This window comes from Stenella coeruleoalba (genome assembly GCF_951394435.1).
Source record: "Stenella coeruleoalba genome assembly, chromosome: 5".
Lineage (NCBI taxonomy): Eukaryota > Metazoa > Chordata > Mammalia > Artiodactyla > Delphinidae > Stenella > Stenella coeruleoalba.
In genome coordinates, this window is record NC_137150.1 from 17,446,213 (window position 1) to 17,472,149 (window position 25,937).

General features: G+C 45.2%; 1 protein-coding gene across 3 annotated transcripts in view; it reads left to right on the forward strand.

The window, feature by feature from the left end:
* CLRN1 (clarin 1) overlaps positions 1-25,675 on the forward strand; it is a gene marked incomplete at both ends in the record, with an annotated part of 39,356 nt that extends 13,681 nt beyond the window's left edge. The window contains 2 exons of one of the 3 annotated variants that reach the window (XM_079923305.1): positions 10,555-10,734; positions 25,368-25,675. In XM_079923305.1, coding sequence (XP_079779431.1) covers positions 10,555-10,734; positions 25,368-25,675 — 488 coding nt within the window. The remainder of the gene's footprint in view (positions 1-10,554; positions 10,735-25,367) is intronic. The other 2 variants (XM_079923306.1, XM_079923307.1) reach the window with 2 other exon arrangements.
* Positions 25,676-25,937: the final 262 nt, after the last annotated feature.

Genomic DNA, 25,937 nt, shown 5'->3' on the forward strand with positions numbered 1-25,937 from the left:
ATTCTTTCACAAATCCCAAACTTTAAACCTTATTATTAAACAGCCATCAGTTTCCATCTAACATGTTGACAATCTCCCAAGTATGTCGGATTAAAATTTTTCTTTTAATAAAGAGATTTGAAATTCCACTCCAGTTGCCAGCCAGGTCTTTCAACTTCTTAAAAGGAAAAAAAAAAAAAAACACAAAAACCCACACTGGCTCCTATCATCCCTTTGGCAAACTATTCTATTTTATTTCCGCATTGTCCCAGATTCTCTCCAAAAACTCAATTCAGCTTCTATTACCACCAACCCCAGAAACAGCTTATATCAAGGTCACCAGTGACTGCCTGACTCAAAGGACAAATTCTGGTTCTCAACCAGAAACTCCCAACATACTTAAAACTGCCAACCCCCTTCTTCTTCTCCTTTGGCCCTGAGGTCGCTATCTGTACGGTCCTCTCCTCTCCTTCCTTCCCTCCTCACCGATGTGGCACTAACTCCTTTCCATCAGAATCACTGGCTTCCACCAAGAAACCCCAAATCTGCTAACCAGACTCCGTCCCTGCGTCCTACTCCAAGGAAAACGTATCCATCCAACATATCTGTGTCCAGAAGCTACATTATGCATTCTCCACAGCAGCAGGACCCCCTAAGAAGGTGAAAATGGATTCTTGGGGGCAAGAAAATATCCCTTACTCCTTAGAAAGTACGTATTATATGTGTATAAAGTACATATACAAATACAATACAGAAACCAATATACAATGTATCTGTGGTATTAAAATTTCATGAGTGGAGGGTGATTAGGAGGAATGTCTAAAAAGACTCCTTGGGTAAGGAGCAACAGTGAAAACAAAAGGCTGAGAAATACTGTTTGGCCAGCATTTTTAGGTGCTAGGAATACAGCAGTGGATAAACCAGACCAATGCACCTGTCCTCATGTTACAGGGGAAACAAAGAAACAAATAAGTAAAAATATGCCACTTATCAAACGGTGATAATTGCTATGGAGAAAAATAAAAACAACACAAGGTGCTGGGAATTCGGGGGTGGGGGGGTGACTGGGCAGGGGGTTGCAACTTTAAAAAAAGAAGGCCTCCCCAAGAAAGTGGCATCTAAGTAAATACACGGAGGTAAAGGAGCAAGCCATGAGTTATCTAGGGAAATAATACAGGCTGCGGGAACAGTATGTGCAAAGGCCCTGAGGTAGCAATCTTCTTGGCTCGTTTGAAGTACAGTAAGGAGACTAGTGGCTGGAGCACACCAAGCAAGGAAGCGGGTAGCAGATGAAGTCAGAGGTCTGACAAGAAGTCCAATCATGTACTGCCTAGTAGGCCATTGTATTGACTTGGCTTTTACTCTGGGTGAGATTAGAATTTTCTAGAAGGGTTTGAGCAGGGGACTGAAATAACCCAATTCACTTTTAAAAGATTCCACTGGCTACTGGGTTGAGAGCAGATTGCAGGATGGAGGGGTGGAAACAGGGAGACCAGTTAGGAAGCCCTTGCAGTCCTCCAAGTGAGAGATGGTGGTGGCTTAGACCAGGTGGAGCAGTGAAGACAGGGAGATGTGGTCAGGCTCTGAAGATGGTGCCGGGAGGTTTTCCTGATGGATTAAACATGAAATGTGAGAGTTAGAGAAGAATCAAGGGTGAGGCCAAGGAAGGATCGGACTGCCAGCAACTGAAGGCTTTTGCTAAAGGAAGAAGGCTAAAGGAAGCAAGGGTGAGAAGAGGAGATTATGAGTTCAGTTTGGGACACATTGAGATGCCTATTCAATATCCTAGTCAAGATGTTCAATAGGTAATGGGACGACATGCAAGGGTGGAATTCAGGGAGAAGTCTGGGCTGGAAACATCTGCTTGAGAGTACTTCCAGTTAAAGCCAGGATACTGCATAGAGCACCAGGGGAGTACGGGAAGAGGACGAAGTGGTCAAGGAACTGAGTTGTCCCCTGGGTGGCTCAGGAGATGAGGTAAACCAACAAAGTAGTTCAAGATGGTAGCCAGGGAGGTAGCAAACCCAGGAGAGTGCAGTTTCTGCAAGCCAGGGGGAAGAAAGCGTTTCCAGGAGGAGGGAATGAGCCACTGTGTCAAACGTAGACTAGGTGAGATGAGGAGAAAGATGGACCATTGGGTTTGGCAGCTTGAAGCTCTTTGGTGCCCTGGGAAATGTGGCATTAGTGCAATGGGTTCAAGAGAGAAAGTGGAGAGAGGAATGAGATGCTGAGAGTGTAGGCAACTCCCTGAGAGCGTTTGCTGTAAGGGAAACTGAGAAAGAGGGTAATAGCTGGAGAAGGACTTAAGTGAGATTTTTTGTTTTAAGATGAGAAAATGATAGCATGTTTGTGTGATGATGGAACTGATCCAACAGACGGGGAAAACTGATGCTGTGGCAGAGAGAGGAGAGAATTCCTCAGCAGTGTCTTTGAGGAAGTGGGAAGGGTGGACTGTGGTGGAATTGGCCTTAGGGGCGCACCACAGCAGACCTCTACTAAACACCTACCATGCACTAGGTTCTCCATACGCTGATGTCATTGAATCCTCACAGACGGGAGAGAAAGGTGGGATTAGTCTTATTTTTCAGATAAGGAAATCAAGGTTTAGGGAGTTCAGAGAGTTCGAAAAGAAGCTGAAACATGAACTTCCTTTGTCAAATTTCAAATGACTGGGGCTTCCCTGGTGGCGCAGTAGTTGAGAGTCCACCTGCCGATGCAGGGGACGCGGGTTCGTGCCCCGGTCCGGGAAGATCCCACATGCTGCGGAGCGGCTGGGCCCGTGAGCCATGGCCGCTGAGTCTGCGCGTCCGGAGCCTGTGCTCCGCAACGGGAGAGGCCACAACAGTGAGAGGCCCGCGTACCGCAAAAAAAAAAAAAAAAAATTCAAATGCCTGGTCATTGGCTGCCCATGGAACACTCTCATTTTACAGAGAGAAAGAGAGACCAATTAACCTGCTCAGGGTCCCATAGTGGACCAGAACCTGGGCGCCTGACTCTTGGCCCAGTAATCCTTTTCTTCTCTCTGACTAAGCTCTTCCTTCCTCCATGCCAAACGGTCACCTTTGCTGAGGCTATCACTCACGTCTGGAGGACCCTGCTCATTCTAGACCTTGTTCCTCCTGCTTTTTTTGGTTTTCAGTAAGGCTTATAGAGGTAAAACTGCATACAATACACCTCACCCTTTTTAGGTGTACAGGTCTATGAATTTTGACTGATGCATAGAGGCATGTAAATACCACCACAATCAAGATATAGAACACTTCCGTTACCCCCCAGATATCCCTTGTGCCTCTTTGTGGTCAATATCCTTCCCTACCCTCCAACCCCGGGCAACCACTGATCTGTTTTCTGTCCTTATCATTTTGCTTTTTCTAGAATGTCACATATATGGAATCATACGCAGCCTTTTGAATTCACTTACTTTCAGTTAGCATAATGCATTTCAGTACACCCAACCTGCTGTATGCACCAACAGTCCGTTCCTTTGTATTACTAAGTAGTATTTTGTTGTATGGACAGGTCACAGCTTGTTTGTCCATTCACCAGTTGATGAATATTTAAGATGTGTTTCAGTTTTTAGCAAATATGAATAAAGCCACTGTAAACATTTACATACAGATTTGTGTGTAGACATATGTTTTTAATGCTATTAGGCAAATATCTAGGAGTGGGATTGCTGGGTCATATGTTAAGTCTATGGGCTTTTAAGTACTAAAACAATTGGATATTCATATGCAAAAAAAAATTTAACCTTGGCCATGTACAAAAAATAACTCAAAATGGATCACAGACTTAAAGGTAAACCTAAAGCCAAAAAATGTCTAGAAGAAAAACATACAGGAAATTATTTGTGACCTTGCATTAGGGAAAGACTTCTTAGATTTGACCTCTAAACGTGATACATAAAAGAAAAAAACTCATAAATTGGAATTCATAAAAATAAGGACTGCTCTTCAAAAGATACTGATAAGAGAATGAAAAGACAAGTCACAAACTCAGAGAAAATATTTGTGAATTACTTATCTGATAAAGGGCTTGTATCCAGCATGCATAAACAATTCTCAAAACTCAATAATAATAGTAATAAACAATTCAATAAAAAACGCACAGAAGGGCTTCCCTGGTGGCGCAGTGGTTGAGAGTCCGCCTGCCAATGCAGGGGACGCAAGTTCGTGCCCCGTTCCGGGAAGATCCCACATGCCGCGGAGCGGCTGGGCCCGTGAGCCATGGCCGCTGAGCCTGAGCGTCCGGAGCCTGTGCTCCGCAACGGGAGAGGCCACAACAGTGAGAGGCCTGTGTACCGAAAAAAAAAAAAAATGCACAGAAGATGTGAATAGACACTTCAACAAAAAAGATATATGGGGTCTTCCCCGGTGGCGCAGTGGTTGAGAGTCCGCCTGCCGATGCAGGGGACACAGGTTCGTGCCCCGGTCCGGGAAGATCCCACATGCCGCGGAGCGGCTGGGCCCGTGAGCCATGGCCGCTGAGCCTGCGCGTCCGGAGCCTGTGCTCCGCAATGGGAGAGGCCACAACGGTGAGAGGCCTGCATACTGCAAAAAAAAAAAAAAAAAAAAGATATATGGAAGGCAAGTAAACTCACAAAAGGATGCTCAACATCATTAGTCATTTGGCAAATGCAAATTAAAGCTACAAGATAAACTACACTTCTATTAAATGACTACAATTTTTAAAAACCTGACAAGGGCCAGTAAGAATACAGAACACCTGGGACCCTCATACATTGCAAGGGGGAAGGTGAAATGGTACAGCCACTGTGGAAAATACTTGGCAGTCTCTTATAAAGTCACACATATAGGAGCTGGGGCTGGAGGACGGGTTGACTACAAAGGGGGAACAGGAAGCTTTGGGAAATGTGGAATAGTTCCATAACTTGATTGTGGTGGTGGTCACATGATCGTAAGCATTTGTCAAAACTCACAGAACTGTACGCTAAAAAGAGAATTCTTTTTACTGTGTTAATTTTACTTTGGTCTTAACAATAGGGGGAGAAAGTAAAAGCCAAGGCAGCAATGCCACTGTGTGACTTTACACAAATTACTCAACTTCTCTGCGCTTTTTTTTTAACCTATACACTGAGGATAAAATAGTACTTTCCTTATATTGTTGTAAGAACTAAGTGTGTTGATTTATGCAATATACCTAAAGCACATGGTACATAGCAAATGCCATATAATTAGTGGCTGTTATTTTTATTCGTATTATTATTACCCACATATTTCTCTTTGAGGAAGTCTGGTAATGAAATAATGAAGAGAAAAGAAGGGTAATTAGGGGTTTGGGGTGGTTGAAGGATGAGGAGACCTAGACACACGGACTCATAGACAGAATGGAGGAAATCAGTGATAAGGGAATGAAAGAGAGAGAGAGTAACGCTGAACCCACAGACCAAGCCTGTGCTGCTAACGTGGCATCGGCTGCCCGTTTTCATAAATAACTCCCTTTCCCTTGTCAACAGCTAATCAAGTAATTTCTCAAGGCCAGAAGCAACGCTGGATTAATGACAGTCCCTCCACAGATCAAAATGTTCAAATCCTTTTCCTGTGTTGTAATCCTACACCTCAAAGAATGGAAAGGACCGGACAAATCTACCTCCTAGATACACAATATCCAATATCATTAAGGTGACACCTCCCAATATTTATTTGAATGGTCTGCTCTCATCTTCTGCAAAGGAAAACTCATATTAGTGTTGGCTGGAAAATGGAGGGTTGTTATCAGAGTTCTGATTGGTCATTACAGACTCAGGGAATTTTCATCAAACAAAGAAACCTGATAAAATGTAAGCATAACATGCAGGGATTAGTGCACTCCTGGGTGACTTTGTCACAAGAGTAGGAATTTTAAGAGACTTCATAAGAATTAATATGCTCCACATGAAATTTATTTTCGCTTCTGGCTTTTCTTTCCAGGAGGCAAATCAGTGCAGTTTCTTCTGCCTTTGTTTCAATTCGGTAACAAACCTCAATTTTCAGAGGGGCTTCACCTAGCTGCCCCATCACACACAGAGGTGGCTACATTTTCTACAAGTGGGGAGATGGAAGGAAGCAAGGTTTTTGATAACTGCTAGTCAAAACCAAGTCAACAGCTACCCAAGTGTAAGAATAACAGGTTGGATTGATTGAGCTATCTCAGCAGTTGGAATCTCTGGAGGGCTGGTGATCATAGACCAGCTGCTTCGCTCTGCGCCCCCAGAGCACAGGGTAGCGTGGACCAGTAGAATCACTGACAGCCAAGGCTCAGCCCCTGTGCGCTTCCACACCCCGTGTGCCTCTGCACCCTCTTCCAAACAAAGCAGAGGCATTTTCTTGTTTTATATTTATCCATCCATCCATCCATCCATCCATCTATCCATCCATCTGATTTCTAATTGATAAGGACTTTTCAAAACACAATCACAACACCTTTAACATAACCAACAAAATCAATAATAGTTATGTAATATCATCTAAAACTCAGTCCATGTTCAATTTTCCTTGGTTATCTCAAAATGTCTTTCATAAAGTTTTGTTCAGATCCCAAATAATACCTATACGTTGCATTTGGTTAGTACCTCTCCTAAGTGTCTTTTAATCTAGAACCGTCGTGGGAATTTTTTGTCTTCATTTATCCTTTTGTTTTTTTAAAGTATTCATGTATTTATTGAATAGATAATGCTTGCAGAGTGGTAAAAATTTTTTTCCAAACTGTACTAAAAGGGACATAATGAAATATCCCTCAGTCTCCTCCCCCAGAAGCAGTGTTACCAGTTTCATGTGTAATCCTCTAGAAATAGTCTCTACCTAGACAAGCATGCCTGTCCCCAGGCTGTAGCCTGGTAGATAAGAGTGAGGACATGAGTTCAAGTCTGTACTCTGCCACTTACTAAGTAAAAATCTTGGGCACATCGCCTCTGAGTCCCAGTTTTTTCCTCTGGTAAATAGAACTAATAATAGTACCTATCTCATGGCATTGCTGAGAGAATTAAATCAGATAAGTTAAGTACCTAAATAATTACTTATTATATACATTCTCCTTTGGCTTTTACCCAAATGATAGAATGAGGCATTTTTCTTTGTTTGATGTGTTTTTTTCATCTAACATCGCATTTTGATGATAATTCCATACCTGTTCTTAAAGATTTGCTTCATTGTTTGAAATCATTGACTTAATTCTACTGTATGGATGCCATACTGATAGACACGTAAGTTATTTCCAACCTTTTGTTTTTACCAAAAAAATGCTGCCATGAACACCCTTGTAATATTTTATTGGATTCATATGCAAAATATCCATAGGATAAACTCTTGGCAGTAAAATTGCTGAGCTAAAGGATATGTGCATTTTAATTCTTTATAGGTAGTGCCCAACTGCCCCAAGGAAGCTGTACCAATTTACACTCCCAAGAAAAGTGCACAAGGATCTCCATTTCCCTACACCTTAGCTCACACAGGATATCACAGGATCACGTTTTCATCTTTGTCAATATGATTTGTGGAAAATGGTATCTCATAGATTTAGTGTGCATTTCTCTTATGGGAAGGTAAAAGAAATATAGCGCAAGTAAACCTCAGTAGTCAAATGACCGGCAGGGCACAAACAAATGACCTTGTCGGTACTCGTGGAGAGGATGTTCCCTAGCTGATAGCGCTAAGCATGTTTTATGCACGTCTGTAGGTAGTTAGTTATATCTAGCAGTGGTGAAAGGTTTGTTCTGAACCCTTCAACCGGGTTGCAGCTCCTTCACCTGGTTGCTTTCTGACACGTGGTCAGGAGCACAGCGTTGTGGCCTTAGGACATGTATTTGCACAGCCGACCACTTCCTCCTTGAAACATTTTCTTCCCTTGGCTTCCTGCTGTCCAATCCATGGATTTGCTCCTAACTCACAAGCTCTCTTTCTCTCCTGGGCCCTTCTCTCCTCTAGCTACAGCTTCTCCACAGGTGATAGCCATTCCCTTGGCTTTAAATACGAGCTCCAGAACCAGGGTGAGGCCACGGAGGCACCTAGGTCATAAAAGTTAAGGAGACATTTACTCTTGGGCTTGTGCAAGGGCAGGCTTGGCCCCAGAGCGTGACTGTCTCCTTAAGTTTCCCTATTTGCTCTAGGTACCTTGCTTTCCTCACCCTAGTTTCACCTCCTTAAATACCTCCACCCTCTCCCTGGACCTGCAGACAAATCCTACTTGTCGTCTCTACTTGGATATCCGAAACACAGCTCAAACTTAAAATATCTAAAACAGAACTCTTGCATCACTTCCCCCTCCCCTGGCCAAACCTGCTCCTTCTACTTATCGGTCTCAATAGCATCACCATTTATTCAGTTACTCTAGTAGGAGTTATCCTCGATTTCTTTCTTTCAACAAGTTCTATCTTCCATCTCCACATCTGACAAGCTCTCACCACTTCTACTGCTACACCTTAGGCCAGGCCTCCATCTCTTATCACTGTAAATACCTGCCACCTCCCCACACCCACCCCCAGTATCCCCGCTTCCACCCTTGGCCTCTCCCTCCCCCTCCCCTCCCCTCCCCCCCCTCCCCTCCCCTCCCCCTCCCCTCCCCTCCCCCTCCCCCTTCCCCCTCCCCTCCCCCCTTCCCCCTCCCCTCCCCCTCCCCCTTCCCCCTCCCCTCTCCCCCTTCCCCCTCCCTTGTGTACTCATTACTCAGCAGGCAGAGCGATCTTTTCACATCCTGAAGTAGATTAGGTCACTCTCCTACTTAAAACCCTCTAGTGGGAACTAAGAGATACGGGAACATATGTGTATGTATGACTGATTCACTTCGTTATAAAGCAGAAACTAACACAACATTGTAAAGCAATTATACTCCAATAAAGATGTTAAAAAAAAAAACCTCTAGTGGCTTCCAAATGAATTCAGCCTAAAGGCAGACCACCCCCCCCACCCCCGCCACCACGGTCAACAGACCAGGATCTAGCAGGAACCGAGAATCTGATCCCAGCCTACAGAAACCCACTTCTTCCTCCACCTCATTCACCAGGAACCGCGGCCCACGCCGGCACACCGCTGCCTCAGCTGCATTCCCCTTCCCTGAAACGCTCTGCCCCAGACCTTTATACAGGCACTTCCTTCTCAACATTCAGGTGTCAGCTCAGGTGTCACCTTCCTGACCACCCCCATCCACTCATCCAGTCACTCAAAACCCCATCACCCTGTTTTCTTTCTCCACAGCATTATCACACTCTGAAAGTGTCTTGTTATCAGTGGGTAACAGCCGCTCAAAACTCAGGGGCTTGAAACAGAAATTTACCAGTTCGGCTGGGCAGTTCTTGATTGGGACTTTCCCTGTTGCAGTTAAACAGCAGCTGGGGTTGGAGTCATCTGGAGGCTTCTCTGGGCTGGATGTCTAAGGTTCTTCCCTCCCTTGTCTGGTGCCCCCGTGCTCCTCTGGGTGGCCTCCTTTTCCAGCAGAGAACTGGACTTCCTGCATGGCAGCTCAAGTCTCCAAGAGAAAAGAAGTGGAAATGGTTGGTCCTCTTATAAGCCAGGCCTGAAAGTGGCACCATGTATTTCTGCTGCCATATTCAAATGGTCAGAGCAGTCATAAGCCAGCCCAGGTTCAAGGGGACTGAGGAATAACTTCTACCTCTTAAAGCAGAAGTGACATGTTTGTAAAAGGAGGAAAGGAATTGATGGTGGCCTTCTTTGGCAATCAACTGTCACGTTCGTTTACCTGTTATTTGTCTATCAACTCCCATTAGGTTATATAAACTCCATAAGACAACAGGGACCTTGTCTATCTTATTTTATGGCTCTATTTCCAGCGCCTAGAACAATGTCTGGCACACAGTAGGTGCTCAATAAATAAAGTCTGGGAAACTAAAATGGACTAAACTAAACTTCTCCAGTTTGGTTTTTCCAGATTCACTGACGCTAAGCATGCTGACGACTCACCAGATAAGAGAAATCCTACATTTATAAAGTATTTCATCTCTTCTGCAAACAAGAAAAACTTGCCCTGAACGCAAAATCTAGAAATAGATTTGGCATGTTTTCTAAATGGAAAATATTTCTTGTATCCCCAGAAATTATTTTCCCACAGCTTGTGCTACATCAAAATATTGAAGTTGACTGAAAATACCCCATTCTTTAATCTTGGTGTGGACAGGAAATAATTTTTGTTTTTGTATCAAAGGAAATATAGAAACCTCCTGACGTTTGAACTCCCCCAGTTCTGAAAATGTCATTACAAGTTAAGATAGACCTTTTTTTTTTAAAGACTAATGAGAAATGTCATTAAAAGTTTGGTCATCAAAATGTATAGATTTTGATTATAAAGCCAGCACTTGTTTATTTAAGTAATTACATATGAGCGAGGGCAAAAAAAAAAAAAAAAGCCCTCAAATCTCCCCCTTTGCTAGTTTTTACTGGTGAGTTCTATAAAATAATCCCATGTTTAAACCTTTTTGTAAATCCCTTGTAAATTAGTAAGTGAGAATGTATTCCTCTGAAGGATTTTAGTGATTTTTGAAGTTAAAAAAAAAGGATTTCATTTTTTTAAATTACACTTGCAGATGACCGCTGATGAAATTTCCTCTAATCTTTGTTTTATCTTCAGTTTTCCCAGATTTGCTCAAAGCCATCCCAGTGAGTATCCACGTCAATGTCATTCTTTTCTCCACGATCCTCATCGTTTTAACCCTGGTGGGGACGGCCTTCTTCATGTACAATGCTTTCGGCAAGCCCTTTGAAACCCTGCATGGTCCACTGGGGTTGTATCTCTTGAGCTTCATTTCCGGTGAGTACAGAATCCTATCTCTGAAGATAAATGCGCTTTTCAATGTGCAAAAGACAGAGCTACTCAAATGTAAAGTGACAGTACATATACGTGGATGTCCACGGTGGCACTATCTATGAGAGCAAAGAGTGGAGGTAACTATACTTATCCAACAATAGGGAGTTCAATAAATTCATTCCGGGGATCTATTTGACTAGAGGCATTGAACTATATTTTTGAAGATGAAATCAAAAGGACAAGTGCTTGTATCAAAAAGTTAAGTGAAAAAAGCCGTATATAAGATTTTATAAACATGAACCTAATTTGATTTTATATATAAATATAGAGAATATATACATATATTGTATATAGACTCTCCATATATATAGCCTCCATATAGATATACATAAATACACACACACACACACACACACACACATATATATATATATACACACGCACACATAGAGAGAGAGAGAGAGAAAGAGAATGTATTCTGTTGGTAGTAGTTATCTCTGAGCAGTAAAATTATGGGTGATTTTCATTTTTTCTCATACTTTTTACGATTTCCAAACATTCAGTAATGTGCCTTTATTTATTCCTAATCAGAAGAATAAATAAAAGCCATGAAAAAAGAGTAAAGAGCCAGTGTTCCACCCACACATGAGTTGCCATATTCAGGCCTATAGGGTCTTTGTGTAGCCTACGTAGGTGTATCTGGGCAAGGAGAAAACTCTAAACCCCAAAATTAGTTCATTAATGAACACGTCCTGCTCAGTAACTAGGGCTGATGGGAAACAATATAAAACCCAGGCAGTGCCACAGGGTGCTTAGGATATATTTACAAGAAAGAGAAAGAGATGAGAAAGTCGAAAGTGTCTACATAACTCACATGCACCATCCTTCAGTGGGAGGTCTCTGATTTCACCCCACTCCAAACTTGCAAAAAAGACTCAATGCTTTGTCATAGCCCCAGGAAGCAAGTCATTGTATTAATGATTTCATGGAGAGATGAGAGAGAACGTAACTCACACCAGCAAACAGTGTATTGAAGATCCCTATCAGACTCTCTGCTTCTCTGCAGCTGCCCTTTGGCTGCCAGCCCCCAGGCCACCAGGCCCCTTCCCTCTCTTGACACCACTCCCTTCTCCCTGCACAATTCAACTCCAGCCACAAACTCTCATAGCTCCCTCTCTATCAAACAAAGCCTTGTAGTTAACGGGTGCTCCCTTGTCTTAGAAAGCAGTATATGAGCCTCTATTCATGATCACTTGAGCACCCTTTGTTACCAACCTGGGTTCTTGGGCTCCTTAATCAATAGAAATTGGTAAAATGCGGAATTCAGGCAAGGCTTTACTGGGACTTGTGCTGAAGCACAAGGGAGTAACACCAAGTAACAGGTGCCCTAGCTTGCTCGCTGAGGTGGGGGGAGCCGGTTCCTTAAATGGGGTGAGGGTGGGAGCAGATCGGTGGGTCAGGCTGGAGGGGTGACAGGTGGTCTGCTCACCCCCTCGGTGGTGCTGTGTGAAGGGATCCTGCGCAGTACCCCGCTTTTGCTCCCCGCAACTCAGAAGTGGCAGCTGCGCTCTGACCTTTTTGTATCTTATTGTTCATAATTTGCCCCACGTGCACATGCGTGCAGTGATTTTTAGTCCCTTGTAGTTTCTTTGTATTCTTTTGCTCGAGGAGACAAAGGGGCCCAGGTCTCAGCCTGTCTCAACCTCTTGGGGTCTTCCACCATCTACATCTTGCTATTCAAATTATTTACCCAACCAAAATAGTTCTGTCTCTAGCGGAGGTTCTGCTAATATTTTCTCCATATTTTTCACAAGCAAATAATACAGTTTCAATTGTGCAGAAATGATTACCCTATGACGGCAGTGTCTAAGTCCTTCTCATCTTTGGATCGCTAGGGAAAGTATCCAGCATGGTCCTCTGCACACAATAAACGATTCAATACGTATTCACTGACTTGCGAAAGCAAGCCCAGAAGGAGATGTTAGGCCGGTCACTTAAACAGCACAGAATGCGAATGGGATGGAATTAGGAGAGTAGACCTGCAGAGGCGGTGGGACAAGATCCAAAGAGAGGGAACAGAATAATGTAAAGGAAGGCCAAGAGCTTTGCAATCAGGGCAGAGGAGCTAGAACGCAAATACAGGGTACACACAGACAGACAGAGGTAGCGGTTCAATCTCAAGGGAAGGTCAGGTTAGAAGTGGGTATTGGGATTACTTCACCCCACCCACGACAGCAAACCAAACTGGAGGATCTGGGTGGTGTGCCGTTTCAGTGAAGGCCCTTGAAGCAACCAGGGACCAACTAGACAACAGGATACACACTATTTAAACAGAGGGAATATAATGTTCAGGAGTGGTTCTTCAAGGGGAGTCCCCAGACCAGCAGCACCTGCATCACCTGGGATCTTGATAGAAAAGCAAATTCTCCAGCTTCACCCCAGACCGCCTGAATCAGAAACTCTCGAGTAGGGCCCAGCCGTCTGTGTTTCACCAAGCCCTCCAGGTAATTCTGATGCAAGTTCAGGTTTGAGAACCAGGGCCATAGGGAGTTGATTAAATAGACGTTGGAGGACTGAAAAACAAGGAGACGCTGAGGTAACTCAGAGATGGCCATGTCACAAAGCAGTGGCCAGCCCTAGGGCTAGGGAACCCAGGGAAGCGTTTAGTGTTACCAGAACCTAGAGGCTTAAGGAGAGGCCTCGGGGCACTGGGTCTCAGACCTCTGAGGAGGTGGCACTGTCATGTGACAGCAGCAGGCAGCTCTGGCAATGTGGAAAGGGCTTGGGAACTCCTCAGCTGAGGCCCAGAGAAGTGCTACCCAGTGGCAAGGCCAGCCAGACCTTCCTCCCCTGCCCTGGTATCCTCCCTGTTGGTAGGACTGGGGCAGGTGACAAGGCAGAACCAGAGTGGGGGGAGTCTGCACCCAACATCACAAAGCACAGAAAAGAAGAGCTGGTTTGATGCCAAGACACCACCGCTTATTAAGTGGCACAGCCATCTCACACTCTGGCTTCCGAATGAAACTGAGAACAGCCCATTTGGAAGACAAATTATTTGACTGTTCTAATGGACGACCAAACTAACGGTATTTGAAAAGCAGGATGACTCAGAGAATGCAGACTTTAATCCAAGTCCCAGATCTTATCTCGGCTTTTGGCCAAGTCTAGTGCAGAGAAAACCTGAGCACAGAAATATATGCGGGAACACAGGCCCTGGGCTCACACTGTACTGTATTTATCCTTGAACTTGTTGCAAAAGCAGGTGCTCAATAAAGGTCTGTGGACGAGGGAAGGAAGAGAGAGGGAGAAAGGAAAGAAGGAGCCAGCTCCAGATCTGCGTCTCACAGAGGATAAAGGCCCAGTGTTTCCAGATTATCTGTTTCTTTTAAAAATTCTTTTTTTTTTTTTTTTTGCGGTACGCGGGCCTCTCACTGTTGTGGCCTCTCCCATTGCGGAGCACAGGCTCCGGACGCGCAGGCTCAGCGGCCATGGCTCATGGGCCCAGCCGCTCCACGGCATGTGGGATCTTCCCGGACCGGGGCATGAACCCGTGTCCCCGGCATCGGCAGGCGGACTCTCAACCACTGCGCCACCAGGGAAGCCCTAACATTCTTATTTTTAAAATAAGAATTCTTATTTTTAAAAACCAGAATTTTCAACAATTTTTAAAAAACTGTGCCTGACAACGAAACATGTTTGAAGGTCAGATGGACCGACAGTTTGTGACCTCTAGAGGTAACAGGTCACTCTTGAATCACAGACTAACTACTTCATTCCCTTTGATCTACATATAGTACCCATAAGCCCCTGGAGGCTTGGAAAAGTTTATCGAAAGTTGTAATATTCACAGAGACCCCAGCTTTAAACCCCACTCGTGGAAAGGTGGGAATTTCACGGCCCTTATCACAAACACTCGGAATGTGAGACAATGAATCACACACTCAGAGGCCAGAGCCTGTATTGGGGGGGGGGGGTCCCTTAATGCCCGTGGGAGTCACACTTCACTAGAGACCTCCTTCCCCTGGGGCAGCTCTTTTCTGCTGAGTTTCCTCCCCCGTTTCTCTACCCCGGCGGCCTCCCTCATAGCCAGCAGAGAAAACCTCCTTCCTCCCTTTTCTTCTTCTCCTCCTACTCAGCCCTGGGTTCCCCAAGATGCCACCTTTCCTTGTGCTGATGTCACACCAGGGCTCTTTCTTCAGCTGTCTACCTCCCTGCTGGATGGGACCCCCAGGCTTGGCATCCTCCTTGGGGGGGAAGAGAAGGGAAAGGAGCTCTTCCAGCTTGTCTGGGACCTTGCATGCTGCCTAGAGTAACAATGCTGTGGGCATCTCCTTGAGTTCCCTGATGCACTGCAAGCCAGACCTCAGGGGGAGAAAAGGAAAAAGGGCGCCAACTTCTAGATGAGGTCAGCAACGGTTTGTCACCACAGCCTGCTTGTCCTTGCAGCCCAATATCCTGTGGCCCTCCTGGACCAGAAAAGTGCCTCTTCCACTTCTCACGGCCTTCAGTCTGGTTCACATTCCTCAGCCTTCTTCATGTAACTTTTCTTCCCACTATCATTGTTCCATGAAACCCACCCAAGTCAGTTAATTTGCTCTTTCTCATCTTGTCAATCATAACCCAGGCCTGAGAAGTCTTTCCCTGAGTTAGGATTTTAGTAATATCTTAAGGATCTCCCATGGTTCATTTTGGACAGTGATTCTCTTCCCGGACCACGCATTAGAATCACCAGAAGTAAGTTCCAAAAATACTGATACTGGTCCCACATCACAAATTGGAGTCTCTGGGGGTGGAGCCTGGGCACTGGTCTTTTTTCTTTTTTTTTAAGGTTTCATAGGTAATAATTCTAATGTGTGACCAGTGTCAAGAACCACTGATACAGGTGCACTCATTTCATTTATTCAACAAACGCTGACTGAGTGCCACCACGTAGCAGCCATTACGAGAGGTACTGGTGTTACCACAACCCATCAGGCACACAGTCCTGCCTTCGTGGAGGCTAAAATCTAGAGGGAGAGTCAACAGAAGTTTACACAGGGAATTAAAGATCACAATAATGGTGATGAACAGGCTGTCATGATAGAGAATGAAGGGAAGGGAAGATCGGGTCTTGATATGGCGGTCGGCAAAGGCTACTCCAGGTAGCTGAGTTCTAAAGATACAAAAGAGCTAAGGATCCTCAGAGAACTTCCCAAGGAGAGGAAAAAACACACATGGGGATGCTAGGGAAAGAGGCCAGCTTGTTGTAGGCACTGAAAGAAGGCCCATGTGGCTAGAGAACAGGCAGTGAGGGGAAAATGGCCAAAAAAAAAAAAAAATTAGATCAGTTGACGTCAGTTAATGTCAGACCTCAAAAGCCACGGCAAGTCTTTCAGAATGGATTCTAATTGCAATGAGACACTTCTGAAAGTCCTTAAGAAGCTGTCTGATAGCTGATTTACCTTTTAATTTTTTATAAATTTATTTATTTATGGCTGCATTGGGTCTTCATTACTGCGCGTGGGCTTTCTCTAGTTGCGGCGAACGGGGTCTACTCTTCGTTGTGGTGCACGGGCTTCTCATTGCTGTGGCTTCTCTTGTTGTGGAGCACGGGCTCTAGGTGCGTGGGTTTCAATAGTTGTGGCACGTGGGCTCAGTAGTTGTGGCTCTCGGGCTCTAGAGCGCAAGCTCAGTAGTTATGGCACATGGGCTTCGTTGCTCCCTGGCATGTGGGATCTTCCCGGACCAGGGCTCGAACCCGTGTCCCCTGCATTGGCAGGCGGATTCTTAACCACTGCACCACCAGGGAAGTCCAACTGATTTCCCTTTTAAGAAATGTCTGGTGAAAGACTAGGCTGTTGCATTGGAGATGGAGAGAGATGAATGTATTCTAAGAGCATTTTGAAAGTAGATCCAAAATGTTTTGTAGGTAGCTTAAGCAATTAGTAGACAGTGGGGGCATTAACCCAGCTGAATAAGACAGGGGAGGAACAGGCTTAGAGTTTAGGGCAATAAAGAAGTGGGGAGAGGAGCTTAGCATTAGAAATCAAGTGTTCCATTTAGGGCATGTCCAGTTTGAGATCCTATGAGATGTTCAAGAGGACATTTCAAGTAGACAGTCAGATATATGAGTCTGGAGCTCAGAGAAGAGGTCTAGACAAAAAACATAAATTTAAGAGTTGTCAGGATATAGATATCACTCAAAGCAATGAACATGGGTGAGATCATCTAGGAAGAGAATGTAGATAGAGAAAAATTGGCCTAGGACCAATCCCTGAATAACACCATCAGTTAATTTTGGGGTTGAGAAGAAAGAGGAGAAGGAGGCAGCAAAGGACACTGACTAGGTGTGTCTGGAGAGGATGAAGGAAAATCAGGAGACGTGGTGTCCCAGAGGCTACAAGAGGGGGATGGTTCAAGAGTACAGGCCAACAATAGAAAACAAATTTATGGTTACCAAAGGGGGAAGGGGGTGGGGAAGGGATAAATTAGGAGTCTGGGATTAGCAGATACTGACAACTAGATATAAAACAGATAAACAGGGCTTCCCTGGTGGGGCAGTGGTTGAGAGTCCGCCTGCCGATGCAGGGGACGCAGGTTTGTGCCCCGGTCCGGGAAGATCCCACATGCCGCGGAGCGGCTGGGCCCGTGAGCCGTGGCCGCTGAGCCTGTGCGTCCGGAGCCTGTGCTCCGCAACGGGAAAGGCTGCAAGATTGAGAGGCCTGCGTACCACAAAAACAAACAAACAAACAAACAGATAAACAGCAAGGCCTACTGTAGAGCACAGGGAACCATAGTCAGTATCCTGTAATAAACCATAATGGAAAAGAATATGAAAAAGAATATATATACATACACACATATATATATAAATAACTGAATCATTTTGCTGTACACCAGACACTAACACGACATTGTAAATCAACTCTACTCCAATTAAAAGTTAAAAAAAAAAAAGAGTACAGATCAACAATGAAGTATGGGAAAGGGAGGCCACCTGAGAGAGTCAATGAGAGGGAGGGAAGGGTGGCAGGGGAAGGCAGAATGGGGAAAACAGGGAGAAAAACACTTTCCTCAAGGTTTATAACACAGTAGGAGAGAGAGAGGCCCTCAAATTAAGGAGGTGGAGAAAGAGCAGGTGCCCAAATAGGAGGAGCTGAGTATAGCAGCAGCTAGACCCATAGTTTCACGCTGGAGCACTGATATATGCCTTTTACACATTCCATTCGAGAAGGTTCCCAATTGATGATAGAGAGTCTACCCCACATATGCATGTAAGAGAGCAGGTTACGTGGAAGACTTGCCATGGATCCTTAGTGGGACATCCTAGACAGTTCAGGGAATATTCCCTGAGGATGCTATGAAATGTATCGGTTCAGGCCTTTTAGAGGCGATGGAAACCACCGAAATGTGGACTTATTGCAAAGCGTATTTATTATGCCTTGTCTTACATGTAGCATCATGTTTGAGTTACACCAAGCAAGGCAAACAAAGAAAACAACGGCCTTTCTTTAAAAAGGGGATACTCCTAATGTGGACATAATTAATTACGACAATTACAGCCGTGGCATGGAACATACATAAGCTCAGTCATACGTAAAACAAGAAGACAGGAAAATAAAGAGCAGCACAGGGACAGAAGGGTGCTTCACGTCATACATCAGTTTCAGTATTAATCACACCCTGGCCTCTGTAATAAGTCTAGGGCATATTATTCTGCAACTGTTGGTGAAAAACCATCTGCAACTTAGTTCCACTTCAGTCCTTATGGAGGAGCTGTTGTTCAGAGTCTGAGAAAGATACAGGGACACCTGGGCATTAAAGCCACAGAGCCTGAGGAAGGATAGGATTGGTCGTAGGAAAAGTCAGCAACAAAAAGACTAGTTTCTCAGCATAAACTTTGGAAGGAGGCCACAGAAGGAAGAGAAGTAATATTAGCCAGCCCGTGATGGTCAACGGACAAGGAATTTTGTTTTGAGATACAGGGCAGCATCTGAAGGGGCAGAACCGTAGTGACGGGATTGCATTCAAGTCATTCACGGCAAGGACGCGACAGAAGGACTGTTGAACTCACTTTGCACGGGGCCCGGCCGTGCATGATCTGGTGCAAGGAGACGCTCAATCTTGTCCTGTCACAACTGCAAAGAGACTCCTGTCCTGTTCAGAACATGCACAAGTGTCTCCCCTGTGTTTCATTTAGAGTCACAACCCAAGTCCTTGCTACGACCACCAAAGTAGCACTTGCTGTGCCCACCCTAGAAACCCGCACACATACCTCACCTCTTACTCCCCTCCGCCTGGTTCTCTTCTTCTCTCTGCTCAAATCCCCTGGTTCCCTTTGCACTCTCTGTTCCCTCAGCTTGAAATGCTCTTCCCCTCCAATACCTATCTTCTCACCCCCGACTTCTTCAAGAGGCACTAAAGTGTCATCTTCCCCAGGCCATCCCTCTTCCCTGCTTTATTTTATTCTCCTTAGTACACATCACACTCTGATAAACTACAGAATGGAATTACTTATGTTGTTATAGCCTCTCTCTCCACTCTCTCTGCCACTGAGAGCTCCATGAAGATAGGGATTTTTGTCTGGTTCATTCAGTGCTGTATCCCCAGTGCCCAGAATAGTTCAGTCAGCATCCAATAAGTATTTGTTGGTAAATGAATAAAACAGAAGCAGCTCTACATATTTTCTAGTAACACGTGACAATCTCCTTTTCTGAAAATCAGTTCCAATGAGAAAAAGATCTTTGCATGAATCACTCTTCTCACTAACATGACATCTGTAAAACTTAAGTTAGATATGGGCTCTTCAACTCTCCATTACAGAAGACATTATGTCACAGAAGAAGGGGAAAAGCTGAACCCAGCTGGTGTTATAACTTCCTCCTCACCTGCTCTTTGGAAATACAGGACCAAATTGCTCTCCATTATGACCTCAAAATCTACTCTTAGATATTAGCTTGCTTTACTAGTCTAGATGGTAGCCATTGGTCTATAAAGCAGTTTGGAACTGCAGCAGCTTCCATTTGGGGAAGAAATCATTGCTGGAGATCTCACCAATGATAACTGACTTTCTAGTGAGATTACATAATTTCACAGAAAATTAGCACTTACACCTGAAGTGGCCTTTTCAACCCCACATATCGTCTCTCAAGACTCCTTAAAGAAGGAAATCTTCAACTTATCATTCTGTGGAGGAAATGGAATGCCTCCAACAGTTGTCATTGTAGGGGAGAAAAAGTTTTCACTCTTCCCTTCCAGGTTCTTTGGCTGCCTCGTAATTAAATTGACATAAGACAGGTTAACAGGAGAAGAACAAATTTCGTTTCATACGTACAGGAGATCATAAAATATGAGACTCAAAGAACTGACCCAAGCAGGCCGCGTTTATACCTTTCAGACAAAGAAACAATAAATTTGTGAAAAACTGACCAAAGTAGTTTGGGCTTGGGGTAGTAAATTAGTGAAGAAGTAGCAAGGTTTGTTTATACAGCCATCTCGGCCCTGAATTCCCTATCTCTGGTGTTAAGGATGCCTTCTACCCTCCAGGTGCAGGGAGGGTACGCTTCATATGGGAAATTTATTTCCTGATTTCAGGGAGACAGAGGAAGGTCAGAGTGTCCTTCTTGCACTAGTTGTTTCTTAAGTAACTTTAATTCAAAATAATCAATCTGTTGAAGTGGTATATTTGGGAGGGGCAAATCTTTCTTCCACTCATCATCTCTAAGAGAGTTTAAAGATGACATGTTAGCTTTCTGGAAATCTTGGCCATTACTTTAAATGGAATAGAAATTCGAATTTACTATTTCCCAGATGCAATCTTAGTGATAATAGGAGAAAGTTTCAGAGGTGTTTTTCACCTTTGAGAACACATGTCTACTGAAACCCATGGTACCCTAGACTCCCATGGACCCTGGCAGGGTCTTCCCACCCATAAAGTATAGTCACTCTCAGGGGTCACTGAGGGATAAAGAAGCAGCTTTCTTGTTGGCTGTGAGCTTCATTCCCTATATTGTAAGGGACTGGGGGGGAGAGGTGACCGATTCTGTAGTCTCAGCTGCCAGAGGAGAGCCCTGAGTGTGTAGTGTCTAGTACATGACACATGTTTGTTAATTGACTGATAATTCATGGTGTGACAGCCCTGTAACTCAGCTCTCCTATTCAGTCAGAAATTAACTCAGTAATCAAAGTCATTAAAAGGAGAAGGGAAAAAAAAAAAAAAAAAAAACACTACGGTACCAGCCAGATGGTGGGGAAATCAAACACATGAAAGGAAAATGGCTCGTCTTTGAGTAAGACACCCGGCAGCAAAACCTCGTATGCCCGGTTATATTCCAAATTCTAGCTTGAGCAAGGTTTGTCAGGTTTCCCTAAATTTGGTGTAAACTTTAACCTTTCTTATGAGCTGCAGCAGTGTTGGTCAGATAGACAGACAAGGGGGAAATCTGTCCAAATGGCCCCAGCTGAGTTTGGGCTCTTGGGGGACATGGGTAACTGGGAGGAAGCATGCAGGCTTGATCCTCCTAACCCTTGGGCAAGATCACGAATGAAAGCCCACATACCACGCGTCTCATCATTTAAAAGTTATAAGCTAATAGACTGTTCAGTGAAACATGTTTATCCTTCACCCTTGACACACGTCTCTCTAGGACCTGGACCTGGAGGCCAGATTCAGATTTAGACTTCTTGAGCCCTGGGAATTCTGCAGCTGATGTGGTGATGAGAGGAGGGCCGAGCCCTGTCTATTCGTCTCTCTTCCCGTGGCTGGTTCCATCCACGCCGTAAAGGGCCTCGAGCATAAGTGTGTGAACACTCCACCGCGTATCCGAGCTCTGACCATGCCCCCCAAACAGCCGTTCCTTGGCCACCCTCAGGCCTACAGCAGAAGCCACAAAATCCACCCCTGTGTAAATGGACCCAGGGAAGATGCTCGTGCCAGCCCAGGAAGTGTGCTCAGGGCTGTTTGTGGAGGAAATTCCTGGGTCCCAGGGGTACCATCTGGCATGGGGTCAGGGACTCCAGATGGCCCCATCCCACTGACATCAAGCATTCCTCACCCCGTGGGGAGGGGTGTCAACAGGAGAGAGAGCAGGACCCTCTAAATGTGGGACCCATAGCAGGAGCCCCCTTGCTGGAAGCGAAGGGCCAGACCGGAAAACGTGCTGAGCCCTGTTCCCACCACCACTAACATCCCTTACACACCTCTCTTCATGTCCCCAGCAGCCAGGCCACAAACAGAAACTCTTTCTGGGTATCTTTTTTTTTTTTTTTTTTGCGGTACGCGGGCCTTTCACTGTTGTGGCCTCTCCCGTTGCGGAGCACAGGCTCTGGACGCGCAGGCTCAGCGGCCATGGCTCACGGGCCCAGCCGCTCCGTGGCATGTGGGATCTTCCCGGACCGGGGCATGAACCCGCATCCCCTGCATCGGCAGGCGGACTCTCAACCACTGCGCCACCAGGGAAGCCCCTTCTTGGGTATCTTTTGGTCCATAATCCATAAATAGGTATTGGTGGTCCCACATTTCATTTAGAGCCAGGGACAGAGAGAGGCAAAAATATCCTAAATTCACACTGAGTTGTTTCCCTCCGCGTGTCCTAGCGTCACTGAGGGGTTGGCAGAGACTCAGGCTGGGTTTCCATGCTCTGACTCTGAAATGACCAAGTTGACCTCACGGACAACCCCAGACTCCAAGAGCAGAACCTCAGACCGTCCTCTTAACAACTATATCGTGTTTGGGGAGCTTGCATGCTTGAAGTATTAGCTCCAGTGAAGGGCTATGGGTCTTAGATACCCAAGCAACTTTTACTTTAAGAATTTGAAATGCAGTCTCAGTGTGATGCTTTCTCCTTAACAAAGCAGTACCTTTAAAATATTTAACAACTTGAAAAAGAGAACTGAGCTTGAATTTTCCTTTCAAGCACCAGGGAAATACAGTGTTTCGCTTCTGTCTGAAATTCACCATCTCCTCACACAAAGAGGTTCTCATGGTAAAAGCAATGGCATTTTCTCCACAATTTTCAAATAAAAGATAAAGAGAAAACAGCATCTCAGCCTTTTTGTTGGATCTAACAATAAAGGAATAATACAGTATTGCCAGGGGAGAGCCCTGGTTTTAAGCTCAGAATACAAAAATAGGCTGACAATTTTTACAAAGGAATATTCTCCAAGGCTGGTGGGAAGTGACGTTTCAAGAAAATTATATCACTTAATTACTTGGGGATGTATGATGGTGGCGGGAGCCAGTCCCAGGTGAAATTCTCACAGAAGAAATAGAATTTCACCTTTCCTCCTCACCCCCAAACCAACCCCACCCCCGTCTTACCAACCCAAACCCAGCCTTCGGAAAAGGAATGGGAACATCATTTGCATGGTAGCACCTCATGTCTGGAGCGTTCTCCCCACACGGCCCAACCTCCCTTTGCTAACTTTTCCTACAGCTACTTCCAAAGGACCTTCTAGGATGCTGCCCACCTACTCAGTAATAGCTACCTGCACCTCCCTTACTATGACACCCACTGCAATTGGTTTACAACTGTTTTATCTGAGTTCCCTGCCCGATTATACTCTCTGTTACAGCAGAAACCATCTGCATTTTCTTTAATGTTGAAATCTCCACCAGTATTCCCATGCTTGGCCCGTAATAAGTCTCATGGAATAAATGAATGAGTGAATTAATGAATGGGAACTTAAGCCACTATGTTGCTGCTCCCAGGGCATTTGAATTAACTGTAATTGAAGGCAAAAGCACTTACCCCTCCTCAAGGAGTCATAAACCTAATGGGAGAGCATGTGGAGGAACGAGGCGCTATAGTGTCAGTACGTTCTCTGGCGTGGCCTATCTGATGGATTCAGGGGTTTTTTTGGCGTGTGGTGGAACGAAGACTTGCAAGATGAAAAAATACATAAAAACCAGAGGAACAGCTACCAGTTAGTGAGCACTTCTATGTGCCAATTCTAATACCAAATGTTACTCTTGAATCATCTTTATTGTCCACATTTTATAGACAAGGAAGTGGAGGCTTGGAGGTTAAAATTGACGACTTTCACAAAGCTACTAGCGGAATCAGGGTTTGAACCCAAATTGGTTTGACCAAAGTCTGAAAACCATCTCAGCAAGTTTCCTGTTAACTAGCACCCCACTGTGATGGCCTAGGATGCAGATGTAGCCGTGGGAGCCCTGGGAGCCCCGGCTCTCCTCAATGCCCCTGACTCTGCCCCTCTTGCCACCTGCTTCTGCCCCCGTGCCATCCACCCATCTGGGGGGCTCTCATTCTCCATCCTCACGGGAGAGGGACTATTAGAGTTTCCAGGCACCACTCAATATGACGTGCTCCTGTCCTGCAGAGATCTCATCCAGGCCACAGCCACACCACTTAAGATTAGAGTAGGTTACCAATGAGGGATAAATAAGGGGAAAATAATAATAATAATAGGGCTTCCCTGGTGGCGCAGTGGTTAAGAATCCGCTTGCCAGTGCAGGGGACACGGGTTCGAGCCCTGGCCGGGAAGATCCCACATGCTGCGGAGCAACTCAGCCTGTGCGCCACAACTACTGAGCCTGAGGTCTAGAGCCCACAAGCCACAACTACTGAGCCCACGTGCCACAACTACTGAAGCCCGCGCACCTGGACCCTGTGCTCCGCAACAAGAGAAGCCACCGCAATAAGAAGCCCACGCACCACAACGAAGAGTAGCCCCCGCTCGCCCAACTAGAGAAAGCCCACGCGCAGCAACGAAGACCCAACACAGCCAAAAATAAATTAATTAAATAATAATGGGTTAAAAAAATACATGTTTATTATTCTCTCACACAAAAATCTAGAGGTTAAAGTCCACTGAAGACACTGGTGGCTCCCAATGTCTGATATCCAAAATTCCTCCCTTCCTGTTTTTCCATAATATATGTCTTCCATTTCTAAGGCCACCTTGTCCAAAACGTCTGCTGGTGCTCCAGCCATTGCATCCATATTTCAGCTACAGGAAGGAGGACAGGGGAAAGAGAGTGCAGGCCCCTAATACTGCACACTTCAAGGAAACTTTCTGGCCCCTACATCCCAGCCCCCCTCAACCAATGTAGCCCTCATTCAAGTCAGCCACATGCCCAGGTAAAAATCCTGAGTTCTATTACAAACAAGGAGAACAGATACTCTCCGCCTTGACACCTTATCCATGGCTGCCTTTGCTCAGGTACACATCTGGGCAGCTGTGGCCAGGTGGGAGCCCAAGGAGGGGGAGAAGCCATGTAAGCCTTCTGAAGGAAACCCTCAGCCCTTTCACAAGGGGGCTGGATGACTGCCATTTATTCTGCATGACCTGTGAAGTACAGAGAAATCGTTCTTTTGAAGCCACACCATAGCAGTGGCTGCTTTATAGCCTGATTCCACCACTGTGCTTTTAAGGTGCCCAGCAATTCAGCCTTCTCCTCACGCAAAGTGGAACGTCTCCCGGTCTCTGTAAGATCGGCATGATTCTACTCACACCACCCCCGAAAGTCTTCTCACGCGGAACCATAACCCGGGCACTACCAGCCATTGGTTGGAGAACCAGGCTCGGGATTAAAAATTTGAAATATATTTTTGCAGAAGAATGCACATGAGGATAACGGGAAAAGGCTTTCTTTAGTTTGCACACAAACCGTCTTTCCTGTCCCTTACAATCAGGAAATATTTGTCCCAACATGCTGTTTGTTCTTTCTCTTGCAGGCTCCTGCGGCTGTCTTGTCATGATACTGTTTGCCTCTGAAGTGAAAATCCACCGCCTCTCAGAAAAAATTGCAAATTACAAAGAAGGGACTTATGCCTACAAAACACAAAGTGAAAAGTACACCACGTCGTTCTGGGTGGTTTTCATTTGCTTTTTTGTTCACTTTTTGAATGGGCTTCTGATACGATTTGCTGGATTTCAATTCCCTTTTGCAAAATCTAAAGACCCAGAGACAACTAACGTAGCTGCAGATCTAATGTACTGAAGGGCAGACATGGTTAATTCTGTCCAACCTTTTAGATGCACAAATTAAAGTACCAAACCCTCTGTGATAATGTTTACAAACTGCGTACTAAGGATACAGGCCAGGAAGTCAGGGGAGCAGAAAGAAGGCTTTGGAAGGTTGTTTAACCTGGTGGGAAATTGCTTCGCCCGGGTAGTCAAGACAGTTGACTAGAATGGACAAATTGTTACTCCGTATCCACACCAGAGTGCAAAATGCCTGCTCCGTCAGGTAGGAATTGGAA